This window comes from Akebia trifoliata, chromosome 1, assembly GCF_017979445.1.
Source record: "Akebia trifoliata isolate Shusen 1 chromosome 1, ASM1797944v1, whole genome shotgun sequence".
In the NCBI taxonomy this organism is placed as follows: domain Eukaryota; kingdom Viridiplantae; phylum Streptophyta; class Magnoliopsida; order Ranunculales; family Lardizabalaceae; genus Akebia; species Akebia trifoliata.
Genome location: NC_141375.1, coordinates 36,274,379 through 36,296,962, shown reverse-complemented (window position 1 = coordinate 36,296,962; position 22,584 = coordinate 36,274,379). Strand labels below are relative to the sequence as shown.

General features: G+C 35.8%; 3 protein-coding genes across 8 annotated transcripts; 1 reads left to right on the top strand and 2 right to left on the bottom strand.

Moving 5' to 3' along the window:
- The first annotated feature begins 660 nt into the window (after positions 1–660).
- Positions 661–6,606, top strand: LOC147412224 (O-fucosyltransferase 35-like). Its single transcript, XM_086457815.1, has 9 exons — positions 661–1,224; positions 2,521–2,661; positions 2,777–2,849; positions 2,940–3,010; positions 3,105–3,193; positions 4,128–4,260; positions 4,723–4,955; positions 5,155–5,631; positions 5,837–6,606. Exons 1-9 carry the CDS (start codon positions 793–795, stop codon positions 6,027–6,029), a joined length of 1,842 nt encoding a protein of 613 aa, XP_086313941.1. The 5' UTR covers positions 661–792; the 3' UTR covers positions 6,030–6,606.
- A 5,598-nt stretch (positions 6,607–12,204) lies between these two features.
- LOC147412223 (cytochrome P450 CYP72A616-like) lies at positions 12,205–16,734 on the bottom strand. Its single transcript, XM_086457825.1, has 5 exons — positions 16,118–16,734; positions 14,159–14,379; positions 13,795–14,039; positions 13,343–13,706; positions 12,205–12,903 (listed from the first exon to the last, which is right to left on the bottom strand). Exons 1-5 carry the CDS (start codon positions 16,584–16,586, stop codon positions 12,478–12,480), a joined length of 1,725 nt encoding a protein of 574 aa, XP_086313951.1. The 5' UTR covers positions 16,587–16,734; the 3' UTR covers positions 12,205–12,477.
- A 1,138-nt stretch (positions 16,735–17,872) lies between these two features.
- On the bottom strand, positions 17,873–21,628 carry LOC147412222 (ubiquitin-like protein ATG12). Of its 6 annotated transcripts, none has more exons than XM_086457848.1 (6): positions 21,542–21,612; positions 21,353–21,411; positions 20,887–20,955; positions 20,716–20,778; positions 19,646–19,751; positions 18,041–18,609 (listed from the first exon to the last, which is right to left on the bottom strand). In XM_086457848.1, exons 1-5 carry the CDS (start codon positions 21,573–21,575, stop codon positions 19,692–19,694), a joined length of 285 nt encoding a protein of 94 aa, XP_086313974.1. In that variant the 5' UTR covers positions 21,576–21,612; the 3' UTR covers positions 18,041–18,609; positions 19,646–19,691. The 6 variants fall into 6 exon arrangements, with proteins under 6 accessions (XP_086313992.1, XP_086313974.1, XP_086313968.1 ...); XM_086457842.1 differs by lacking the exon at positions 18,041–18,609 and adding an exon at positions 18,739–18,976; XM_086457834.1 differs by lacking the exon at positions 18,041–18,609 and adding an exon at positions 19,243–19,550.
- Positions 21,629–22,584: the final 956 nt, after the last annotated feature.

Here is a 22,584-nt window from a genome sequence, read left to right as displayed (position 1 = left end):
AACCCTAATGGTTTAAGTGCAAACTCTATATTTGACTTTATGGTGATCCCATTATTGAATCATGTCATAATAAAATTTTATAAATTAAACTAAGATACATCATATATATATATATGGAAATGTTTAGCAACAAATATTTTGACAAAATATTATTCAAAACATGGGTTAGAGGTTTTGGAATGGGCTGATTTTTGGTGAGGATGATCTCTATGGTGAGGAGATTATCATCACCAAAAATCAGCTCATTCCAAAACTTCTAACCCCATAAAAAATGGTTTACAAAAAATGGATGATCCACGATTTTTCAACTTGTAAACTGGGACTAGAAGTTTTGGAATGGGCTGATTTTTGGTGAGGATGATCTCCTCACCGTAGAGATCATCCTAACCAAAAATCAGCCCATTTTAAAACCTCTAACCCATGTTTTGCCAAAATATTTGCCAAAATGTTTGTTCCTGAACGGGACCCATATATATATATATATTAAACAAAAATGTATAATGTAATTCTCATATCAGATTTGGATTTACAACAACGAGAAGAAGAGGGAGGGGTAGTTTCGATATTATCGTGGAAAATAGGGGCACTCTAGTGTTCTAGTCACCTCATTCCTTAAATCTTCAAACGTTTTTTTATTTTATTTTCTGCTCTTTTTTAAATTATATATTATATAATTCAGGGTTCCATACATGTGAGAAAAACTGCAGAACTAGTTCGTTAAATGGAGAATTCCATCTCCACCAATATTCTCATCCGCCATTAAAACCCATCGATCCGATCCTTTATCCTTTGATGGGTTTGCAACAACAGCATAGCAACAACTGCGATGGTCTCTCTCAGAGAATCAACAGTCCAAGATTTTCAGGCCCAATGACTCGAAGATCCCAATCCTTCAAACGCAACAACAGCAACAGCAACCAAAATACCCATCACGAGATCGATCTCCAACTCAACTCCCCAGGACCCGAAACCCCAAATAATACTGTTTTGATCGATGGGTTCGAGTTGATTTCGGAAAAGAAACAAACCAATCTTCCGAACCAGAGAGTACATCATGTGGGGTCTGTTGCTGTCCCTCTGTTCGGGAAGAATATAAGGGAGAAGAAGATACTGGGGCGTTGGTTGTTCTTGGTGTTTTGTGGGGCGTGTTTATTTTTGGGAGTTTTGAAGATTTGTGCAAATGGGTGGTTTGGATCTGCAGTTGAAAGAGCTTGGCCTTATCAGGTTAGTTTCCCCTCCAAAGATACTATTTTTCTTCTTAAAATTTGCGGGCTTTCCTTCATTTAGTTGGTTTTCACTTGTAGTAGTTGTTGTTGTTGCACTTTCACATTCCAATTATACATTCGAGCAAAAAAGATAAAAAAAACAGCACTAAAGAAAGAAAGAACAAAAAAGTTGTTTTCTTTGAGGAAATTTGTAGTTATGAGGATTAAATTGGGCATTTTGGCTGGATGCCTGGATCAATTGGATTTTTTTTTTTTATCCCTTTTTTTGGCTTCCTATAATTTGAGGATAAATGGTTGGAAAGTTTTTTCTGGGTGATTGTGAATATGTGCAATTTGTTGTTTCATTTAGATTTATTTTGTCTTGGGTGCACATTCTGTAGCTTAATGGTCTGTTTGGATCCGCAATGCAGAAAAGCAGAAAATCTATTTTTCGCGTGATAATGTCAATCCAAACAGATTCTTACGGATGTAGAGTTTTCAGATGATTTTTTATCTATGTAATTTGGCTCTCTAAATGGTAAAATCTTACCTCTTGTTACATTTTTGGGTGTTGAGGAAGAGGGGGGGGGGGGGGTGATCTCATCTCTTTGGCTTTGGTGGTTTTTTGTGCGATGATATTATCACACCATTATATTATGAATACGCACCATAAGTGATTTTATTATGATCACACTGTCATACCATGAATGAATGGATGCTACCGTCAGCATGGAGTGGGGACTCCATAATGTACACAAAGAGTCACTATGAATGGATAACTCAAACGCTGATGATATATGGCATTAGTGTGGTATTATTGCATTTTTTTTGCAGGATCAATATCTCATAATCAAGGATGGAAGGGAAAATGATGAGAACCATTCTCCGTGTTCTCATCTCATTGGTTTTAGTGGATCTTAGGAAGCAATATTTTCAAGTTACTGCTTTCGACTACAAAATGTATGGTTGTATTTGTACACATCAGTGGGGCAAGGGAACACTGTCATGGTGTTTGCTGACTGTAATTTGCTATACGTTCATATTTTGTAATTGTAGAAATTAATGTACCAGTTATTTTTATAGAAAATTGCTATATGTTATGATTTGATATTATAATTTTTATACTTAATCAGATTCATGTTTTATACATAAATTATTGTTTGTTTTGATTTTTTTTCCAGCTGAAGCACCTTTTTACTGTCATCTAACCTCGTGATAAGATTTTTTCTTCTTTGTGTTTTCCTTTTCCTGCCTTCTTTGTGGCCTCTTTTACCTGTAATCTTATTATGTCTAATTTATTCTCATTTCTCATTAGGATCTATCGAAAACCTACATTACTGATCCAACAGTCACAAGCTCTCATGAAAACGGGCGTATAGAGAGTGGAAGTGATGTTGAAAGAACATTAAAGATGGTAGAATTAGGGACAATCAGCAGCCAAAACAATGTGATTGAGGTGAGTCTCAATGGTCTCTCATTAGAGGACAAATTTATAGTGTTTCAAAAATTCCTTTAAGATAAAAAAAAAATGAATCCATTACGTCATTCACGAAGCTTCCTTCTTCTTTCAGTATTCAGGTATCTGGTCAAAGCCCAACAGTGAGAATTTCACACAGTGCGTCAACCAGCCTAGAAATAACAAAAGTAACCAATCTGTGCAATTAGATGTCTCTTATACTATTGTGGATTCCTTTCCACAGGATTTATTCTCATTTCCTTGTTTTTCTTGTGCAGAGTTGGATGCAAAGACGAATGGTTACATTCTCATAAATGCAAACGGTGGCTTGAATCAAATGAGATTTGGGGTCTGGCTATTATGTGTTCTAATGATTTAAATAGTCTGCTCTTGAAATGTTAATTCCAGCAATTCTCTGATAAATAAATATTTTTAGAATGCAGATCTGTGATATGGTTGCTGTTGCTAAGATCATGAAGGCCACACTAGTCCTTCCTTCGCTTGATCACAACTCCTATTGGGCCGATGAAAGGTTTCTTCTCAACTTCCTTTGTTTGGTTCATTCATTTTGAATTCATACTATGTTACAAAATAGTCAAAATTTTCCCCTAGATTTCCGAGGTTGAAATTCATTTTGGGACAATGTTCGAAACACTAACATTTGATTCCAATGTCCCTAATTGGCTTGGGTGTGAGAGGATGAACAAGGCTAAGTATACCTGGAGCCATAGTAATTTGATTAATTTGGATAAATTCAAGAGATTTTCGAGAAAAAAAAAACCTGGGAAATTTTGGGGCGTATGACCTATTGCATAGTTTGGAACCTTGTCAGCTCCTATCATATCGTCAATCTATGCATGGGCATCCTCGCTAGAAGAGAGATGCTGTCCCTTAAAGATGGGAGGGAAGGTCTCCTGCCCATGACTACTAAACCTTACCCTTTGTAATATACCTCTATCCATCAACCAGTCTCAATTTCAAGTCATCTCAAAGCACGTAATCTTTTCAAGGGATGACATCAAGAAGACAATGCACACAATGCCTTGGAGACATAGCAGTCGACACGCCAGATATTAGACAATGCACCCAGTAAAGAAAAACTATATGATCGTCGAGTTTTTGAAAAGTTGTGCAAGTTCAGTACCAGAAAAAATCAAGACTGTTGTGTCCAAGGCAACTCATGCAGTTTTCTCCTCTCTTCAGAACCATCCCAGAAACATGCATTAGCCACTCAACTCCACATCCATTAGAACAAAGAATTAGTTTTATTTTTCTGTTAGTATTACTTTCCAGTTTCTTTTTTTGAAGTATTATCTGCCTGTATGTGCTTTCATATTATTAAAAAATTTAAAAACTTTAATTCTATACTACTGATTTTACCTGTTCCAGGTAGATGTGTTTTTTGTGTCCAAGGTGCATAGGATCTCTACTCAGAATCTAACTGATACTTATGGTCTTATTTACAGTGGCTTCAAAGATCTATTTAATTGGCAGCACTTCATAGAGACACTTAAGGAAGACATCCACATTGTCGAGACCTTACCCCCTGCCTATGCTGAAATCGAACCTTTCACGAAGACCCCAATATCCTGGTCCAAGGTGACCCAGTTTGTTAAACTTTTTTCAGAAATTATATTATTTATAGGCCTGTGCATCACCATAGATGGTGTTGCAGTCCCTCTTTGATAACATTACTCTTGTCAACATAATTTGCAGGGACACTAATATCAACTGTCCTATCAGTTACTTTCTTTTGAACAGTCCTAAAAATATGTTGAATGGTCTGGATAGGATTTAACGGATGGTTAGATCCATCTTTTTTTTTTGTTGATAAATATACATATATACATATATACATTTTATTAAAAAAGGAGGTCGACGAGACCTCCCAAGATACAAGCAAAGGACAAGGACTAAGAAGAAAGATGGTTAGGGCATATTTGCTTCACTATAAAATAATTTTCATACAAAAGGTTGCCAATTTATTTGAAAACCTCAATCTATGCTCGGATACACATGTAGCAATTGATGACATTCAACTGACCCAGTTGCTTTGTTCAGGTCAGTTATTATAAGTTAGAGATTCTCCCACTTTTAAGGCAGCACAAAGTCATATACTTCACTCACACTGACTCCCGAATTGCCAACAATGGGCTCTCAAGTTCTATACAAAAGCTGAGATGCCGAGTAAACTACAGGGCACTGAAATATTCTGCCCCGATTGAAGAACTTGGTAACACCTTGGTTTCAAGGATGCGGCAGAATGGAAGCCCATTTATTGCTCTCCATTTAAGGCAAGTTCCCATTGATTTTTTTTCTATGGTATACTTCTATTGATTTGGTTGATGGTGTCCGTGATAGAATTTTTAGGTTAATATAATACATAGTTGGACTTGAATATAAAAAATGAGAAATCAGTAGGTTTATAAGGTAGGATTGCTACTATCTTGTTTGGATTCTTGTTTCCAACCTTTTTGTTATCTCCCTTTCCAGATATGAGAAGGATATGCTGGCATTTACGGGATGCAGTCATAATTTGACAGTGGAGGAAGATGAGGAGCTCCGAAGAATGCGGTATGATGTCAGCCATTGGAAGGAAAAGGAGATTGATGGGTCTGAGAGAAGGAAACTTGGAGGCTGCCCCCTGACCCCAAGGGAGACATCTCTTTTGCTCAAAGGATTGGGTTTCCCATCAAGCACCAGGATTTACTTGGTAGCTGGTGAAGCTTATGGGATTGGAAGCATGCAATATCTTAAGGATGAATTTCCCTATATCTACTCCCATTCTACACTTTCCATGGAAGAAGAGTTAAACCCTTTCATGAATCACCAAAACATGCTTGCTGGGTTGGACTATGTTGTCGCCCTTCAGAGTGATGTTTTTGTTTATACCTATGATGGTAATATGGCAAAGGCTGTGCAAGGTCACAGGCGTTTTGAGGATTTCAAGAAAACCATCAGCCCTGACAGGTAATGTTTAAATTTCTAATTTGTTGTTGTTAAGTGCTAGTGTGTTGTTGCAACCGAATGCATAGGGTTTGGGATAAGTAAGCAGTAGAGATGCACTCACATATCATTGTCAGTTTGTGAACCAATGGATTTCTTTATAACTCTTCTCATTCAAAGTAGGGGTTTTAAATGTGTATACAAATTTATTTATTTGTTGTTATTGCAGGATGAGTTTTGTAAAAATTGTTGATGAATTTGATGAGGGGAAGATCACTTGGAAGAAATTCAGTTCTAAAGTGAAAAATCTTCACAAAGATCGAATTGGAGCCCCATATAAAAGGGAGCCTGGAGAGTTTCCAAAACTGGAGGAGAGTTTCTATGCCAATCCTCTCCCAGGATGTATATGTGAAACAACATGAAACAACTGATACCCAAAATTACAGGTTTTTCTTGCTCTATTACTGTCGCGATGTGAGCCCTTGGTCCAACTGAGGAAGTTCTTGGCTTTGCTGCAGAGCAATTTATCGAGAAGTTGCAAATTCAAGATTCCCATACCCTGAGAATCATTAGACTATTCAAAATTCCTCAGTTTTAGGGATCTGCTTGGGGTTTGGTGAAACATGTATGATGAGATTGTTATAACATATGCAGTCAAACTACAGATTGCAATGAGAGATCACTCAGACAGATAACTTCTGAGGGATTAAAACAGAAACCAATATTCAAGCTTAAGGGCCTGCAACCACACAATTTCCCCTTTCACACAATTCAGTCGGGAAAAGTGGCACTTTGGGAGATTTTTGGTTTCGTGGTTTATGAAGTTTGTATAGTTGACGAGGATAGCAAAGGCAGGATAGAAACAAAATGTGTTGTATGTCATTCTATTACAATTATCTAATAAAGCTCAAAGGGAAGAGCTTGCTGTCTGGAACAGTCTTTCTTTGTAGTACTAATTACTGAATATCTGAAATCAAACTTTTTTTTTTCTTTTTTTTTTTTTCAAATGCTGCGAAAACAGGTTGTGGATTTCCAGTGCTGCACCCCCACAACATAACCAGGGAGTGTTTATCTCCTAATCGCAACTCAGGCAAGAACGTTGTTGCTTAAATTGACTAGTCATAAACAATGTTGTTGCTAGTAGAGCCTAGTTACATGGTACATAGTGCTTTTAGGTGTCAAAATTGCTTTTGGTATGGAATTGTAGATTGATCGCCAAAACTAAAATACCTCAGTTTTGGCTTGTGGCTTTTGTAGGAATGTGGTTGCAATGGGCAAAAACATATAAAATGGGATGAACATGTCCTCTTTGATCATATTTATAGAAACGCTCTCTCCAATATTCACACATCTTTAAGGGGTATTATGGTCAACCAAATATAATCAAGTAATCATAGTTCCTACAGAAGTGATTTCACAGCAGCGCTTCGATTGAAAGCATGTCTGGAATGAGCCCTTAGTCTCTTCCATCTTTAATATTGATGACCTTAAATTTAGGAATAATGCATACACAGTGATGGATGATGTTGATCATTTCTCATAGTTCTACTAAAAATATTCTACCAATCAGAGAGTGTGGATCAGTTACCAGGATGGTTTATGCAAATATTCTACTAATACTACTGCATCTTTCTATGATACACCAAATAAAAAGAAAAATCAAGAAGAAATGCTCAACTAACATGAAAAGATTTCCTGAATCTCCCAATTTTCAAATTGAAAAAGTCAAAACAAAAGTGGGGCTGTGAAAAAACCCAAAAAGTAAAAGAGAGAAGTAGAAGGGCTGGCTATACAACTTTGTTCTTTCACAATTTCACTACATTTCAATCCCACTCCCTTGTTTTGCTTATGGGTTTGAGTAAAAGGTGGAAGAGAAAAAAGAGCACAAACAAAAGTACTAGAGCAGAAAAAGAAGCATAAGAAGCTTTATCCATGAACAGAAGTTTTCTGCAACCAATAGACTCTGAATGAATACTTCCCTAAATATCAATGATGAGAAGTTTTCTGATTATTCTTCTTTTCCATGGTCTTTGAAGATTTTTTGTTGATTCTTCTAATGATGAGTGCAAGAGACAGAATTCTTTTCACTGTGATCGAGTTGAAAGAGCATGAGCATCAAACACTCATCTTCAAATACAAGGTATCAGGAATTTCCATCCCACCTGATCTCCTTTTTCCCTCTCAACAGAAGCTTGGACTATTCAATCTCTTCAGGGCTCTCCCGTCACCAAGCAAGTAAGAGAAGCAAGATAAACATCAAATTTACTATCTTATTTTCTGTTCAATTTGTGTGTGTGTGTGTGTGTGTGTGTTGAAAATGGAATCTGGGCATCTGTGGTTGCAGTGGGTAGGGGCTGTTTTCATCATGGCTAATTTTTATTTATTTTACCAATGATGGTTCTCAATTGTCTTTCCTTTTGTGATGAAGAAACAGGTATGTTCATGGATTGAAGGAAGAGGTAGATGAGAGGGATTTCTTCCCAGAAGCTTCAGGAACTCTTGAGGAATGTGCACTGATCTATCTATACAGCAACAAGAACAGCATTGCTTTGTTTTGGATAGTGATTTCAAATAAAAAAGACCTGTGAAGGTGAAGAGAGAAGAACAGCAGCAGCCAGTCCACCACTTCTCTTCCCTGATGAGTGGCCACTCAAGAGTAGAGACTCCTGGAGATCCATCCAACCAGGCATTGTTTTCAACAACCCAACTCTCAACTTTCATCCCCATGTCTTTTCTAGATTTCCCAGTCTCCAATTCCCAAACGCACAAAGGTAATTAAACTCCATTGATGTACACTTTCAATGTGTCATTGTTCTTGATTGTGTGTGTGGTGCACGTGTGTGTCTAACAGGAGGATTCCTTCTTTTGCTTTCTTGATTTTTTATCTTCCGTCTTCCCTTTTATAACTAGTTTTGAATGACTGAAGAGGGGATTTAGATAATCCCATGTCTTGATATTTTTGCTTTTTCATTGTTTGCAGTAAAGCATTTGTGCAGGCTTCCTATTATGTTTTATTTTTAATTAGTAATTCTCTAGTTAATCATTATTTTTAATGCATTAATGTAGTAGTTTTAGGAAGTTTTTTCTCATAATTGTGTATGGGCAAATCCCTAATTCAGAGAGGAACACATTTTAATATAATTAGGATGTTAGTGGCAGTAAGGAACGCTTCCCTCAACCCAGCGACCATATTTTAGTTTAAATTTACCCCTTTATAAGAAGAGAAGAGAGATATTTACATTTTCACCCATTTGTTAGTAGAATTCATGATATATGATTGAAGTTCGTAGGAGGGGTTGTATTTATTAAGCACACAGATTATTATTATTTGATAGATGTGTATTAAGCACACAAATATAGCTATATATCTAGGGTCCCGTTCAGCAACAAACATTTTGGCAAAACATTTTTCAAAACATGGGTTAGAGGTTTTGGAATGGGCTGATTTTTGGTGAGGATGATCTCTACGGTGAGGAGATCATCCTCACCAAAAATCAGCCCATTCCAAAACTTCTAGCCCCAGTTTACAAGTTGAAAAATCGTGGACCGTCCATTTTTTGTAAACCATTTTTGATGGGGTTAGAAGTTTTGGAATGGGCTGATTTTTGGTGATGATGATCTCCTCACCGTAGAGATCATCCTCACCAAAATTCAGCCCATTCCAAAACCTCTAACCCATGTTTTGAAAAATGTTTTGCCAAAATGTTTGTCAAAATGTGTGTTGCTGAACATTTCCCATATATCTATTCACATATTGTCTGCCCCAATTCTTTTGGGCAACCCTGGCTATGCTATATCATAATTTTGATTTGTTGCAAAAAGACTTACAAGCTTAACATTCTACGAAATATGACTTATGCTCTTTTAGGTTCTTTAAATTCCGTAGACGGTGTTGTAGCTACCAAGATTAATGCTGTCAATTATGTTTCTCTTAGAAGTTGATTAGTTACCTTTGATTTTTTTGGGTTCCTCTTAGTCAGCTTACTTGTTTATGTAGTTTGAAACACCCAAAACATCTATACAAGTAAAGAAAGTACTAGGAAAATGGGAGAAGGGCGAGGGGGTGTATTCAATTATTGTGAGAAGTGGTTTTGGCAGTATGATGTCGCAACATAACAATCAAAAGGTACTCAACAGAGAGAGTGCTTCAAGGTTCTAATGAGTTGTGGATTAATTCCTAAGACCACACTCTTGAGAAGTGAGTCCCGTTAGCCTGACAAACATAGTCGTTTTATGGTTTATCCTCAAGAAGCCAATCACTCTTGACAAACTTGGGTTTTTCATTTGATGAACTTATTATTGTTTCTTGTTTCCTAGAAAATTCTTACATCTTGCATGATATCTTAAGTTGTTTCTAAATTGTAGTAATAGATGCACATGCACGCACACGCACAACAAGAATAGATATTCTGAATTTCAATTCGCTCTAATAGAATGGTTATTATCCAAACAAGATCCAACTCCTCATCATGATTCCATTTCGCAAATTACTCACAAAAAACATGGAAGGATACAAGAAATTTTAGTAAAGAGAAAAAAAGACCAAAAAAAAAAACTGTTTAGCTCTCCTTCGAATTACAAACCGTGTGATCAAAAGATAAAAAAAAAAAAATGAAAGGAAATGAACTCAAAATTAAGTTTCAATGAAGAAGAAAATGCCAATTAACATATACCGATTTACAGAACAATGGCAAGAGCCCGATTCAAGAATTACAGCTCCATCAAGCAATGGGTCTTCGTCTTTCAACTTCCCCACCAAATCACCAAAGAAATCTCAATCAACAAAACCCGAATCAAGAAGAACAACTGTTATATCTGTCCTGAATCTTTGAAGTCTCCCATCTCATAAAAACTATGAAACCAACAACTACAACCTGCAAGAAGCCCGCGATCACAACAAACAAAAACCCAATCTTCTTCCCAAGATTAATCTTTCGATCTGCTGTCTTCTTAGGTGGACGATGATGATGATGAGCTGAGTGTTGATTATGGTGAGAGTTGAACGATTTTCCCGTAACGTTGTTCTTCGAACCATGTATAAATTTCGTCGAAGGGGATGGGGGTGGTGGTGGAGGCGGCGGAGGTGGCGGCGGAGGTGGTGGTGGGGATCGTGGCGGAGGCGAGGAAACGATGGAGGGTGTTTGCGGTGTGAGATCGATTTGATTCTTCTCTAACAAAGACAGCGCCAATAGCGGGAAAATGCTTCCAATAACTCCCAAAACTATGAAGATTGAGGACAACAATGAAGGTTCCATGAAGAACAGAGAAAAAGGTACTGCTTCAAGAGGAGGAACTAATGCCACTATTAGGGTTTCTGTTACGTCTCTGCATCTGGGTGTCGCCTTTCTTGCTTCTTCTTCACATTTAGAGTAATAGGCTTCTCAAAAGGTTCTTAAAAAAAGAACTTGCTTCAAGTAGAACTCGGATTTGATTAGGGTTTTCGTTGCATCTCTGCTTCTGGGTTTTCTTCCTTTCTTGCTCCTTAGTTGACTCAGTCAACTATTAGGTTAACAAATACTCTTGAAAATGATCTTCATTTCATCTTCTTTCGATCCAGATCCATCAAAGTGATTCTTCAGAGAGAGAGAGAGAGAGAGAGTACAGGAATCTGGATTCAACAGTTGGCAAAATTTGGGTGACAGATCGGCAAAGACAACGTGTCACTGTAATTTAATTTGTTTTATTGTAAGACAGTTTATTTGAGATTCACCCCTACAAAATGTTCTATATCAGTGTAACCTCCATTGAAAATTAAAATTAAAATAATGTTTAATATTGCTTTAATTTGCTTGCATCTACATCAAACATTCTACTGCGATGAGATAAAACACAACGGATTTCTCAAAATCCTTAGGAATACACCATTTTGTTTCATTTATTAAATTTCATCCATTTAGATACTCTTTTTTCAGATACCCCCCACCACAGAACCATAGATCCTTTACTTTGGGATACACAATAAAAAGATTCCAGTTCAAGGAGCGCGCATCAGGGTCATCTGAAAATAGAGATTATCATTAGTCTCATTTTATAAAAGAAGTTGTAGTAGTGTTGATGTAGGATCCAATGTTGTCAATGGATCCCATCCGTATTGGGATCTTTTATTGGATCTTAATGTTAGTATCCAAATCGAATCAGATAACAAACAAATTGAATCTGAATCAGATCAAATTGGATTTAATACATCAACTACAAGTGAACTTCATATATTGATGGGTGATTTATCCTCGCTTCAATAAGAGGTTATTGAATTGGGACCTATCAGAGTAAGCCATGGTTGACTCATAACCGATCTAATAGATTATCAAATTGGATTCTTATTAGAATTCAAATCCTTGATCCAAATCCAAAGTTATTGATTGAAATGGATCAGATTTGGGCGGGACTTGAACCATTGCCCTATTAGGATGTCTTTGACTGAGATTTAAATATGGATTTTTTTTTTTCGAATACCTCCTGTATTAATGTGGCATATTAGACATGTCTCCCTGAATTCAAAAGGAATATAAATTGCCTTCCTTTAATCTTCCTAGTTCTTGTCTAACAAATCGTAACATTGATGGGATTTGAACAAAAGGACCAACTCACGTCCATATATTGAACAAAATCAGTCATCCAAACTCTTTATTATGAAAAATTACAGTGCCTTTGTACCCTCTCCGGCCAAGAACATGGCAAAATATCGGTCCAGAGTTGTCTCAGTTGAGAAAAAAATGAGACTTTCTCCGGACAGAACAATGTCTCGAAACAAAATATTATACTTTAAACCATAACGGTGAACAAAACCATTCACCTTCTGTGATTCAAAATCACATTATTCTCACATAATACTTATACATATCGTGCACTATGAATATGTGCAGCGTAAACCTAAACTCGATGCATTATAAGTTGAGCTCCATGTTGGGGTTGAAGAGTTATGATAGTGTAAGGTGCGTGTGTATACGAGGGCGAGATTTCAAATGAGAAATGTTGCAGAATCATAACAAGAGCCATTTTAGCTTCTATCATGGCAAAGTTTTGGCCAAGGCAGATCCTTGGCCCCCACCCGAATGGAAAAAACGCGAATTGTTCCTTCGCGGCCTTTGAAATCCCTTCCGAAAATCTCTCTGGTTTGAATTCTTCTGCATCATCACCCCAAAACTCGGGATTATGATGAATGAGGAGGGTTGGTAACATGAGTTCGACCCCAGCTGGTAGTGAGAAATCTCCAATCTTCATTTTCTTGTAAGTATATCGAAATTGATGGATCACAGGTGGATATAATCTTATGACTTCATACAGTATCATGGTTACCTGCAATTGAAGTTTGTAAGCTGGTCTGTTTTTCTCAGATCAAATAACTACTAAATAGTGCCTTTAAAGATTTGAAGGGTTCGAAGTTAACGAATTATACTTGAAATTCTCTTAGGCTTGTAATTCATACCATATGATTGTTCTTAATAAAATATTAGATATGATGAATTGTAATAAGGTATAGCTTGAAGCTACACCAAACTAGGTCAGATTAGTTTTTCTTTAAGAGTTCAAATCTAATAGATAGATTTCAATTGTTCTCTACATAAGCCCTAGTTGGGTTCTTGTAATCTCATCAAGAATCAGTATCTACATTGTATTAGAGCTTCGTGTTATTACAGAGCATCGATCATATCTAATACTATATTATCTAATTAGGATTTGGAATTAGAATTCATAATCAAATTGGGCTCGGGTAAATTGAATTAGAAGTACTTACAATCTTGAATTGGTTTAAATTTTCGAATTTCGGCGTGTTCTTCCCACAGATTCGCATAATCTCTGCTCTTGCTTTCTCTTGCCAGCTTGGATGCATGGCTAAGACGACCATTGTCCATGTTAGCCAACTCGCGGTAGTTTCTTGGCCAGCAAAGTAGAACAACTTACATTCTTCTATCACCTCTTCTATTTTCATCTTATTATAGTTTGCATTATTAGATTGTAACAGCATGCCTAGTAAGTCATCAGAACTTGATTCTCCCATACTCATTGCTCGCTCTTTTCGAAGGATCATATCTCTTAACATTGCTTTGATCTCTTTATCAAGATTCATTCTCCTTCTGTTCTTCTTTGTGGGAACAAATCTATAAATAAAATTGAATTGAAACCTTAATTATCGTAACTCATAATCCGTAATTTGATGTAGAACAAATATAATTAATGTCAATGTACCTGAAACCCGGTACATATACCGATTGAGAAGCTTCGATGACAAGTATCGATTGCTCTCTTTGAAGTTCAAAGATCCTCTTTCCTTCCTCAAAATTGCTTCCAAAGGCAGTCCTTGAGATTACGTCACCACTAAAATGTTGGAGTTCAGGCCATATATCAACCTCACAAGATCCATTGCTACTAACCAAATCATCCAATCGTTCGATCAACTCAGTACAACTAGTTGAAAATGCAGGTGTCATCCCCTTTAATCAGAAACATAATCAATATTAGATGAGAGAAAATATGAGGTCTCCAATCAGCTAACATAAAATTCATTTTCCCTTGAAAATGATTTCTTTGTAAAATGATTAGAAAATAAGACCTGCAATTTCTCAAGATGGAAAGCAGGAGTCATTATCCTTCTGTGTTTGGCCCACTTTTCTGATTCCAAGCTTGAAAGTCCCAATGTTAGAAGATCAATAAGAGGATTTAATGGTGGCTTTTGAAAGTGACCAAACTTGTTAGACAGTATTTCCTTCATTACTTCTGGTTCAAACACAATCAGTCTAGGAGCTGTCCCAAACCAAAAGAAAGATACCTTCCCTGTGTAGTGTTCCCAAGATCCCACCAACACATCAGAACTAAACATGGTTTTTAAACTCGGTATTTGGTCTCGTCTCGTTCACCTCTGATACCGAGTTGACTCGGACGATACGTCTCGTCTCGTCGAGTCGTCTCGTTCAACATTGAAACAATGGTTTTTAACCATTTAAAAAATTTTAAAAAATCTGAAAAATTCAGGAAAAATTCAAAATTGATTCCTATTAAAAAATGAACCCCACAAAAAATATAAAATTAAAAAAAAGTTCATAATATACCTATCAATCAAATTCTAGGTAATTAAATAAGGGTCCCGTTCAATGGCTAATTTTTTGGCAAAACATTTTTCAGAAAATGACTTAGAAGTTTTGGAATGGGCTAATTTTTGGTGAGGATGATCTCTACGGTGAGGAGATCATCATCACCCAAAATCAGCCCATTCCAAAACTTCTAACCCCATAAAAAATAATTTACAAAAAATGAACGGTCCACGATTTTTCAACTTGTAAACATGGGTTAGAAGTTTTGGAATGGGCTGATTTTTTGTGAGGATGATCTCCTCACCGTAGAGATCATCCTCACCAAAAATCAGCCCATTCCAAAAATTCTAACTCATGTTTTGAAAAATGTTTTGCCAAAAAGTTAGTCATTGAACGCTACCCATTAAATAAAACACATGTTTCCTAAAGATTAGTATAAATTTCTAATGAAATTTTCATCAAAAAACTTCTAAAGAAAAAATAAAACAAATTATCAAAAATACATTTAAGTATTTATCACAACAAATTACAAATTCATTTGTAACTTTTTTTTTTTCGCAAAACTCGGTTGACTCGGTTAACTCGGACGAGATTTTGAAAATCTCGTCCGATACAACTCGTTTGTCTCGCGAGTTAATGTAAAATTTATAATGTCTCGGATATCTCGTTTGTCTCGGACGAGTTTTGCGAAAATATCGTCCGAGACGACTCGCATATCTCACGATACGCGGTTGTCTCATGACTCATTGTGAGTTTGTATCGTTAGGCTGCGATACCGAGTTAACTCGGGCGATACGTCTCGGTCTCGGACGAGTTTAAAAACCATGGTACTAAACTATATATTTATTTTTTGTTGAAATTAAAGTGTCAAAAATAGAAAATATAAACACACAAGATCTCAATTTAAAAACAAATTTTTTTTGGTTGAAATGAAAGTGTACGGATCCAATCCAATAAAATATGAGAAAATCTCTACTTTATATATCAAATTGTATTCCATCGTAAAATGATTCAATCCCATTGTTATCGGTTACGATTGGTCCCAGGACCCAGATCCGTTGGTAGCACTTTTGACGGATTAGGCTTACTTATATGGGAAATGTTCAGCACCCAACCATTTACCCAACAATTTGCCCCACAAGTTTCGTCCTACTTGGGTTAGAAGTTTTGAACTAGGCTGATTTTTGGTGAGGAGATCATCCTCACCAAAAATCAGCCCATTCTAAAACTTCTAACCCCGTCACAAATGGCTTACAAAAAATGGACAGTCCATGATTTTTCAACTTGTAAACATGGGTTAGAAGTTTTGGAATGAGCTGATTTTTGGTGACGATGATGTTTTAACCGTAGAATCAGCTTATTCCAAAACTTTTAACCCATGTAGGAGAAAACATATTAGGCAAATGGTTGGGTGCTGAACATTTCCCTACTTATGTAGTTCAGAAGTTTCCATTACTTTTAAGGATGATGTGTTCACATACCATAGGCTTGCACCATTTGATGGACTAATGGATTGACACGTGGAATAATATTGTGCGCAAGATTCATGGGTTTGGACCAAGCTTTCTGCGACGACTTTACATAGTCTTTCAAGTCCCCATGGAGAAGTCTGTAAGGAGAACCTTTTATCCCCTGTCCTTTCAATTGCTTCTGTATGCTTCTGGGTTTCCACCAAATGGTGTGAAATACTCTAACCGCACACCACAGGAGCAACAAAGATTCTATAGCACTAAAGAGCACAAGATATTCCATTTTTTTTTCTTTTTTAAGACGGGCGAGAGCTTGTAGTGGAGTTTTTGGTGCGTAAGAGACTGGAATGGAGGGGTACTTATAAGTGACAATCGTGATGACACGTGTCCTTACTTGGGGATCAAGTTGTAGGAAGCATTTACTCAAGTCAAAGCCACTTTTGCAAAAGTCTTGCTCCTCAAGCATGAATTCAGTGTGCATGAAAGATATGTCATCCTTATTTAGCAAATAAAGACATACGCTCTGGATGTCGGCAAATATTTAAGATAACCCCCCATTATCTTTTGAAACTAACGACATACCCACTTTTCATTGAACCTTGGGTTCTGCTGAGAAGATCCCAATTCGTTCTCCAGTTCTCCATTGTTTTTATCTACTAAATGAGAAAAGTTAATTATTATTTTTTTCATCCTAGGTGGCTTTTTTAAATAAATCAAGGGCTGAAAATGATGGTTCGTGGGGAAAACCTAAGAATATTTTCTACAGAAAAATAATAATAATCAAAATTTTAAGTTTCAAAAATGACATCACAATACATTAAATATTTATTTATTGTTATATAAGAGTCAATACTGTTGAGGCCAAATCTGTCTTAATAAAATGTTCAAATAATAAAAATATCTTCACATTACATTAAATGACACATCTTATAATACTTTAATATTTTTATAAAATTTCTAAAACAGTTTTTTAACTTAAGTATGAGACAATTAGCCTTATGAAGAATGTGCACGTACCAGTCATCATCAAACAGAGATTTGTTATTTTGCAATTTAAGAGTTATGCTGATGAACCAACGGGTTGATATCAAGTGTATTTAAAAAAAAAAAAAATTACTAAAATAAAACACTTAAAGTGCTTCAAAATTTATTACCAATCACTTTTGCTCATTTAATACATTGGGCGCGTCTTTGGCACATAAATTTCGAAACCCCAAATCTTCCACTAGTATTTATACTCTCACTATATACTTGTACTTAACTCATAGAATAATATTATTATTTAAACTGTTGTGTAAGAATCTAAAGATGGGGTTGAGACCATCCTTAAAATCAACTTCTTAGTTGTCAGATAACTCTACAATTTGTGTGTACTTGGACCAAATGTGTATGACTCACAAACCAGCTGAATTTCAGTGTGGATACACTAAGAGGTGTGCCTAGGGCTGCAGCCTAGGTGGGTTAGAGGCTGAACCCTGACTCAACCTAACTGGTAGAATCTTCAACCCGGTCATTGGGGTTGAGCTCACTAAGCTGAGTTCAACCCAAGCTTGATCTTCTAAAATGAGATTGAGCTTGGAAAAGCCTGAGTTAGGTAATTTTGGACCAGTTGTATGAGTTGGCTCGTTGAATATCCTTAATTTCATTTTAATCAATAAATAAATTTTATATCTTAAAAAAAAAAATACAACTTAAAAAAAAAAAAACCATTAATGAATGAAATCACATACCACCTCATTGACAGAATATTTAGACAAACCACACTTAATCAAAGCCTACGTTAATAATGTCCAATTGTCCAAGATCCATAATAATAACATGGAATCAGAAAGTCTAGAAAAAAAAATTGTAATTGCTATAAATTATTTATATGTTAGTACATACGAGAATTGAGGTCGGGTTGAGATATTCTAACCTAGTCTCAACTCATTTTCTACGTAACTCAACTCAGGCTTGCCCATCAATGGGGTTGAGCATGGGGTGTGCCAGCTGTTTATGGTGTTACAGTGACAAAAGGCTTTTGGGTGACAACTTTAGATGCAAGAAATACATTTAAGACATGGAAGAACATATTCAATTATTTAGAATAATTTTATAATTTATTTAAGGTAGAACAACTATTTCAATCCATATACCTATATTTTGAAGTAGTTCTATTTTTGTTCATGATTTTCTAAAGCCATTAACTCCAATTGGTACGTGGGTTGCCCATAAAACTAGTCTGATCATTTGACTTTACATCTTTAGAATGATACACACATTAAATATTATTTGAACTGCTTATAATACCTGACATTTTCATTTCTTACCAATGACAGAAATACATAAATATATAATATAATCATTTTATACATTTTCTGTAACACGCTTGGATCATCATTTGTTGCCCATTCAATTCCTCTTCCTAAAGGAGCCTATGATTTGTAGTGGATAGGCCAACATCAGTCCCACCTTGAATCTTCATCAAGTGTTTGTTTGTCACCAATCAAGATTAGTCCAAATATCTGAGGGATGGCCGAAAGATCATTTTCCTTCCATCAAATACTATTTACACCCATATTAATTTATCACATTAGAGAAAGTAATGCTCTTTCGTAAAGTTCAATAACATTGCCATAGAAAATATACTCAAATTTGTACTAGTATAAAAATGCATTGCAAGCTTATTAATAATGGTGATTCAAGCAAAATGCTTAGATAGTGGCTGAAAAGGTAGTTAAACCTGTGTGTTATAACACCAGACTTGGGATCGAAAACCCACCATCACACTTAACCTATGAAAAACAAAGAGGAAAAAAAATCTGGTAGCAATGATGATGTGACAAAGGGTGTGTGATGAACACGACGATTTTCATGCCTGTAATATGTAACCTATAGAAATAAAAAACATTCGAAGGTTAGTCATTCTCCACGCTGAGTCCTACCAACTCAATTCAGTACTTCAGAAAGATGAACATGAGCCAATCCAAAAGGTGTATCGGTATGTAGTTAAGTAAACCAACCAGTGCCATATAAATGGGTTAATATGAATTATTCCAAACCATTTGAGACAGCAAGGTTACTTTTGTTCAATAAAATCAGTTGCTAGATGCCTTCCTAAATGCTAACAATTCTGGAACTTCAACAAAAAGAGAGTATAAAACAAGACCAGAAGAGGTAAACTCCCTGACAAGAATCTTCTATTTCTAAAAATGGAATATACACTTGACATACCAATGCATGAATCCAAACCATTCAAATGTTGGTGGCCTCTTAGATTAGAGGAGTCACAGTCTGTTCACTATACCTATCAGACCATACTAACTGCTTGAAGCGTGAACTTTTAATAGAAACTAAGCTTTACATTTTTTATAAGTCTCATTGAATCATAATGTTCAAAAGGGGTGCCCAATGATGAATGGAGATGATAAGAAAATCATTTCTGTAGTGCTGAACAGCTTTGTACCTATTAATGTTTAAAAAAAAATTGTTCATCAAATACTACAGAAGGTAACTTCAAGAGTGAATTGTTGGCATGAAAGCCAAAACAATAGCACTTACCAGATATATAGTTGAAGAAGTACAGATCAAGACACCATATTGACTATCATCCCCATGCCATGGAGCAAGCATAATTAACCACCAGTTTCCCATCAAACCCAAAATTCTGTAATTTCAAAGAACAAACTCTTTCACATATCATCTGATATAAAAAATAAAAATAAAAACTAGATAAAATAAATGCAAATACCATCATGCATGATTTACATTTAGATTACAACAAGGCCCAAGTCAAATTTGACAAGAGTCTCAATTTTTCAAGGACAATTTTTTTTAGACGTTGGCAAGGTGCTTCAATGACCTAAAGCGTGAAGTTCAATGTGTAAGCCCCAAGAGCATACTGTTTTAAATGAACATTAAAGATAAGCAGATAAAAGAATTAAGTTTAATTACTCAGCAAACAAAAGAAAGAAATTGATTAAAGAGTGAAATTTAGGAAAAGCTTTAGAAGAAGGTCCTAGCTTGCCAAGTTGGTTAAACGTTTGTGCGTGTTGATACCATGACCTGGGTTCAAAACGAGCCTTTAGCTACTAACCTACTAATTGCTAACCATTAATCTCTCTTGCCTAGCAAGACAAGTAGGAAAAACTTTGGAAAAGAATTATCCATTACATATGAGGTAAAGTGATGCAATGGTTTATGTTATTTAGTCTACAATGGGGCTTAGCATACTTCATAGGATAGGGGAAACTAAAAATAAAAACAGAAAATTAAATTGTACTTTTTAAGCTAAAATAACCCCTGACACGAGGCAACAAAGCTATCTGTTTCATTTTACATAAATTATATTTTATTTTCAAAAATTTGTTTAGAAAGGAGAAATGAGAAAATGGACGCCAAAATGGGAATAAACAGTAGGATTTGAGACCAAAACAGAATGCCACTTTCTCTATCCTTGGTCACCATAACTTTGAAGAAGTTATCCTTCAATGCAATTTTCCCAATAATTACAAAAACATACAAGCATGAGAAGCAAAAGCTCACCAACATATATAAATAAATTTATGAGAAGCAAATAAAGAAAATAATGCGGTGATCTCATATTAGGTCAAAGTGGTACAAGAACTTACGTTATACAAATCAATCACCAATTCATCAGGGTTGGGTGAAAAGGCACTGTTAACATACACAAACTGTTGAGTGAAGGAAAATTAGTTAGGATTTGCACATTCAGAATAGGTGATTGGTACTATGCTACATTTCCAGGAAAAACAAAAGAGAGGAAAAACAAAAAACACTACCAATGTGTCTCTATGAATTTGTCGGCGAAGAAATTCAATTACTTTGGCAAACTTGTCCGATCCCGCTATCTACCAATCCAATAGTTATTAGCAGGCAAAAGCACATTATTAATGAAATTTCTAATGATCCAGTCTGGAAGATTTTCAAGATCAATTTAAACTGATCAACTAAGTGCCACAATCGGATTAATGAACCGTTTTTTTAATCTAATCAAGGTTAGTGTTCAAAATTTTTCTTCAGAATTAAAGTGAATAATGAAACTTTGTTGGAATCTATCTGGGGTTTTCGATTGTTACAACTTGCAACTATCAAATCGAGAAATAAATGATTCTAGGGTTCCAAAAATTAAGTTCAAACATCCCCAATTCTCAGACAGTATAAGAAAACTGGAAGCAAAAGTAAACCTAAATCATGAATCATGATGATAAACAGATAAATATGAATTTGGCAAGGAAGGATAAATACCTTGAACTTGGCTTGCTTGAGTATCGGAACATCTCCAGTTGCCCTCAGATGGACAACCACTGCAGGAACAACCAGAAACAGATCGATACCTCCAATAACGAACGTAAAAAAATATGAAACCCTAAACCTAATCTTGATATCAAACAGAGAAGAGATTTGGAGGGGTTTGTTAATGGACGAGAGACAAACCTTTGCGGACTGAAGTAGGAGATTCTGCAGCCATGAATGTCTTGGTTTCCACATTCTACAAGGGAAACTAGTTCATGTATGAAGGGATCCATTTGGGTGCATAGGTCCAAACCGACCCGGCCCGCTCAACCAGTCCTTGTTCTGGTCATCGTGAATGTTGAGTTGGGCTTGGGCTTTGGGTAATCCGAACATGGACCTAAGTTACCTGGTTCGTGGGTTTGCCACTCTAGACTGAACCGGTTCGTAGGGGTAGGTAGAGATAATTAGTTTATTGGTTCACTTTCGTTTCCTAGATTGGTTCGCTTGTGTTATACAAGTCATAAGCACAATTATAATGTTAACAAATTCTAAGTTAAATAGAAATAAATTAATAATTTTTTTAAATATGAACAATAAAAATAATATAGTAAATTGATTCGGTTCACCGAACCAATTAAAAAATTATTTGGTTCATCAGACCAAATTGTTGGGTTCGTTGAACCCAACTAGAATTCAATGGGTTCATGGTTTGCTTGATTTTATGAACCCAGTATGAATCATACCACGAATTAGTTCACTTTGTATCGTGGTTTGGACTAGTAGCAAAGAGTTGGGTAACAAATGAAGACGAGGGTAGTGGGGAGTCATGATCTAGAATGGTGTCTCGTTCCTATAACAAGAAACCATATTAAAATGGGGAGCAGATCCCCTATAGTACTTTATTCTTGAAGTTTCCTGTAGTACTCTTCTAATAGTAAAGTATCCATGTTGGAAATTAAAATTTAACACTTTAGCCCTATCATGATCATTATTTAGACCAGATTTGGAAAAAAATAAAAATAAAGAAAAACTCAATTTTAAGTTTGATCTGTGGCCTTGAAACTCCTATATTTCAATGGAAAGATTTTGTTGTTTGAATCGTTTAACGTCACTACAAAGGATCCACTCCCATTAAAATGGCTTGTTTAGAAGTCTTACAAGTTTTAAAACACCAACCAAAACTTGCCAAGTAGACACAATTGCTATTCTATAGAAACGGGACACTATTCTCGATCCTGATTCAT

Coding starts and splice junctions, on each gene's coding strand:
- LOC147412222 (XM_086457848.1), bottom strand. CDS start 21,575: ATGGCTGCAGAATCTCCTACTTCAGTCCGCAAAG. Junction 21,412..21,541: donor TCCTACTTCAGTCCGCAAAG/GTTTGTCTCTCG, acceptor TTGTTCCTGCAG/TGGTTGTCCATCTGAGGGCA. Junction 20,779..20,886: donor AAATTCATAGAGACACATTG/GTAGTGTTTTTT, acceptor TTCACTCAACAG/TTTGTGTATGTTAACAGTGC.
- LOC147412223 (XM_086457825.1), bottom strand. CDS start 16,586: ATGCACACTGAATTCATGCTTGAGGAGCAAGACTTTTGCAAAAGTGGC. Junction 14,380..16,117: donor TCAAATGGTGCAAGCCTATG/GTATGTGAACAC, acceptor AACACTACACAG/GGAAGGTATCTTTCTTTTGG. Junction 12,904..13,342: donor ATTTAAACCAATTCAAGATT/GTAAGTACTTCT, acceptor CTTCAATTGCAG/GTAACCATGATACTGTATGA.
- LOC147412224 (XM_086457815.1), top strand. CDS start 793: ATGGGTTTGCAACAACAGCATAGCAACAACTGCGATGGTCTCTCTCAG. Junction 2,662..2,776: donor GCCAAAACAATGTGATTGAG/GTGAGTCTCAAT, acceptor TTCTTCTTTCAG/TATTCAGGTATCTGGTCAAA. Junction 2,850..2,939: donor CCAGCCTAGAAATAACAAAA/GTAACCAATCTG, acceptor TTTCTTGTGCAG/AGTTGGATGCAAAGACGAAT.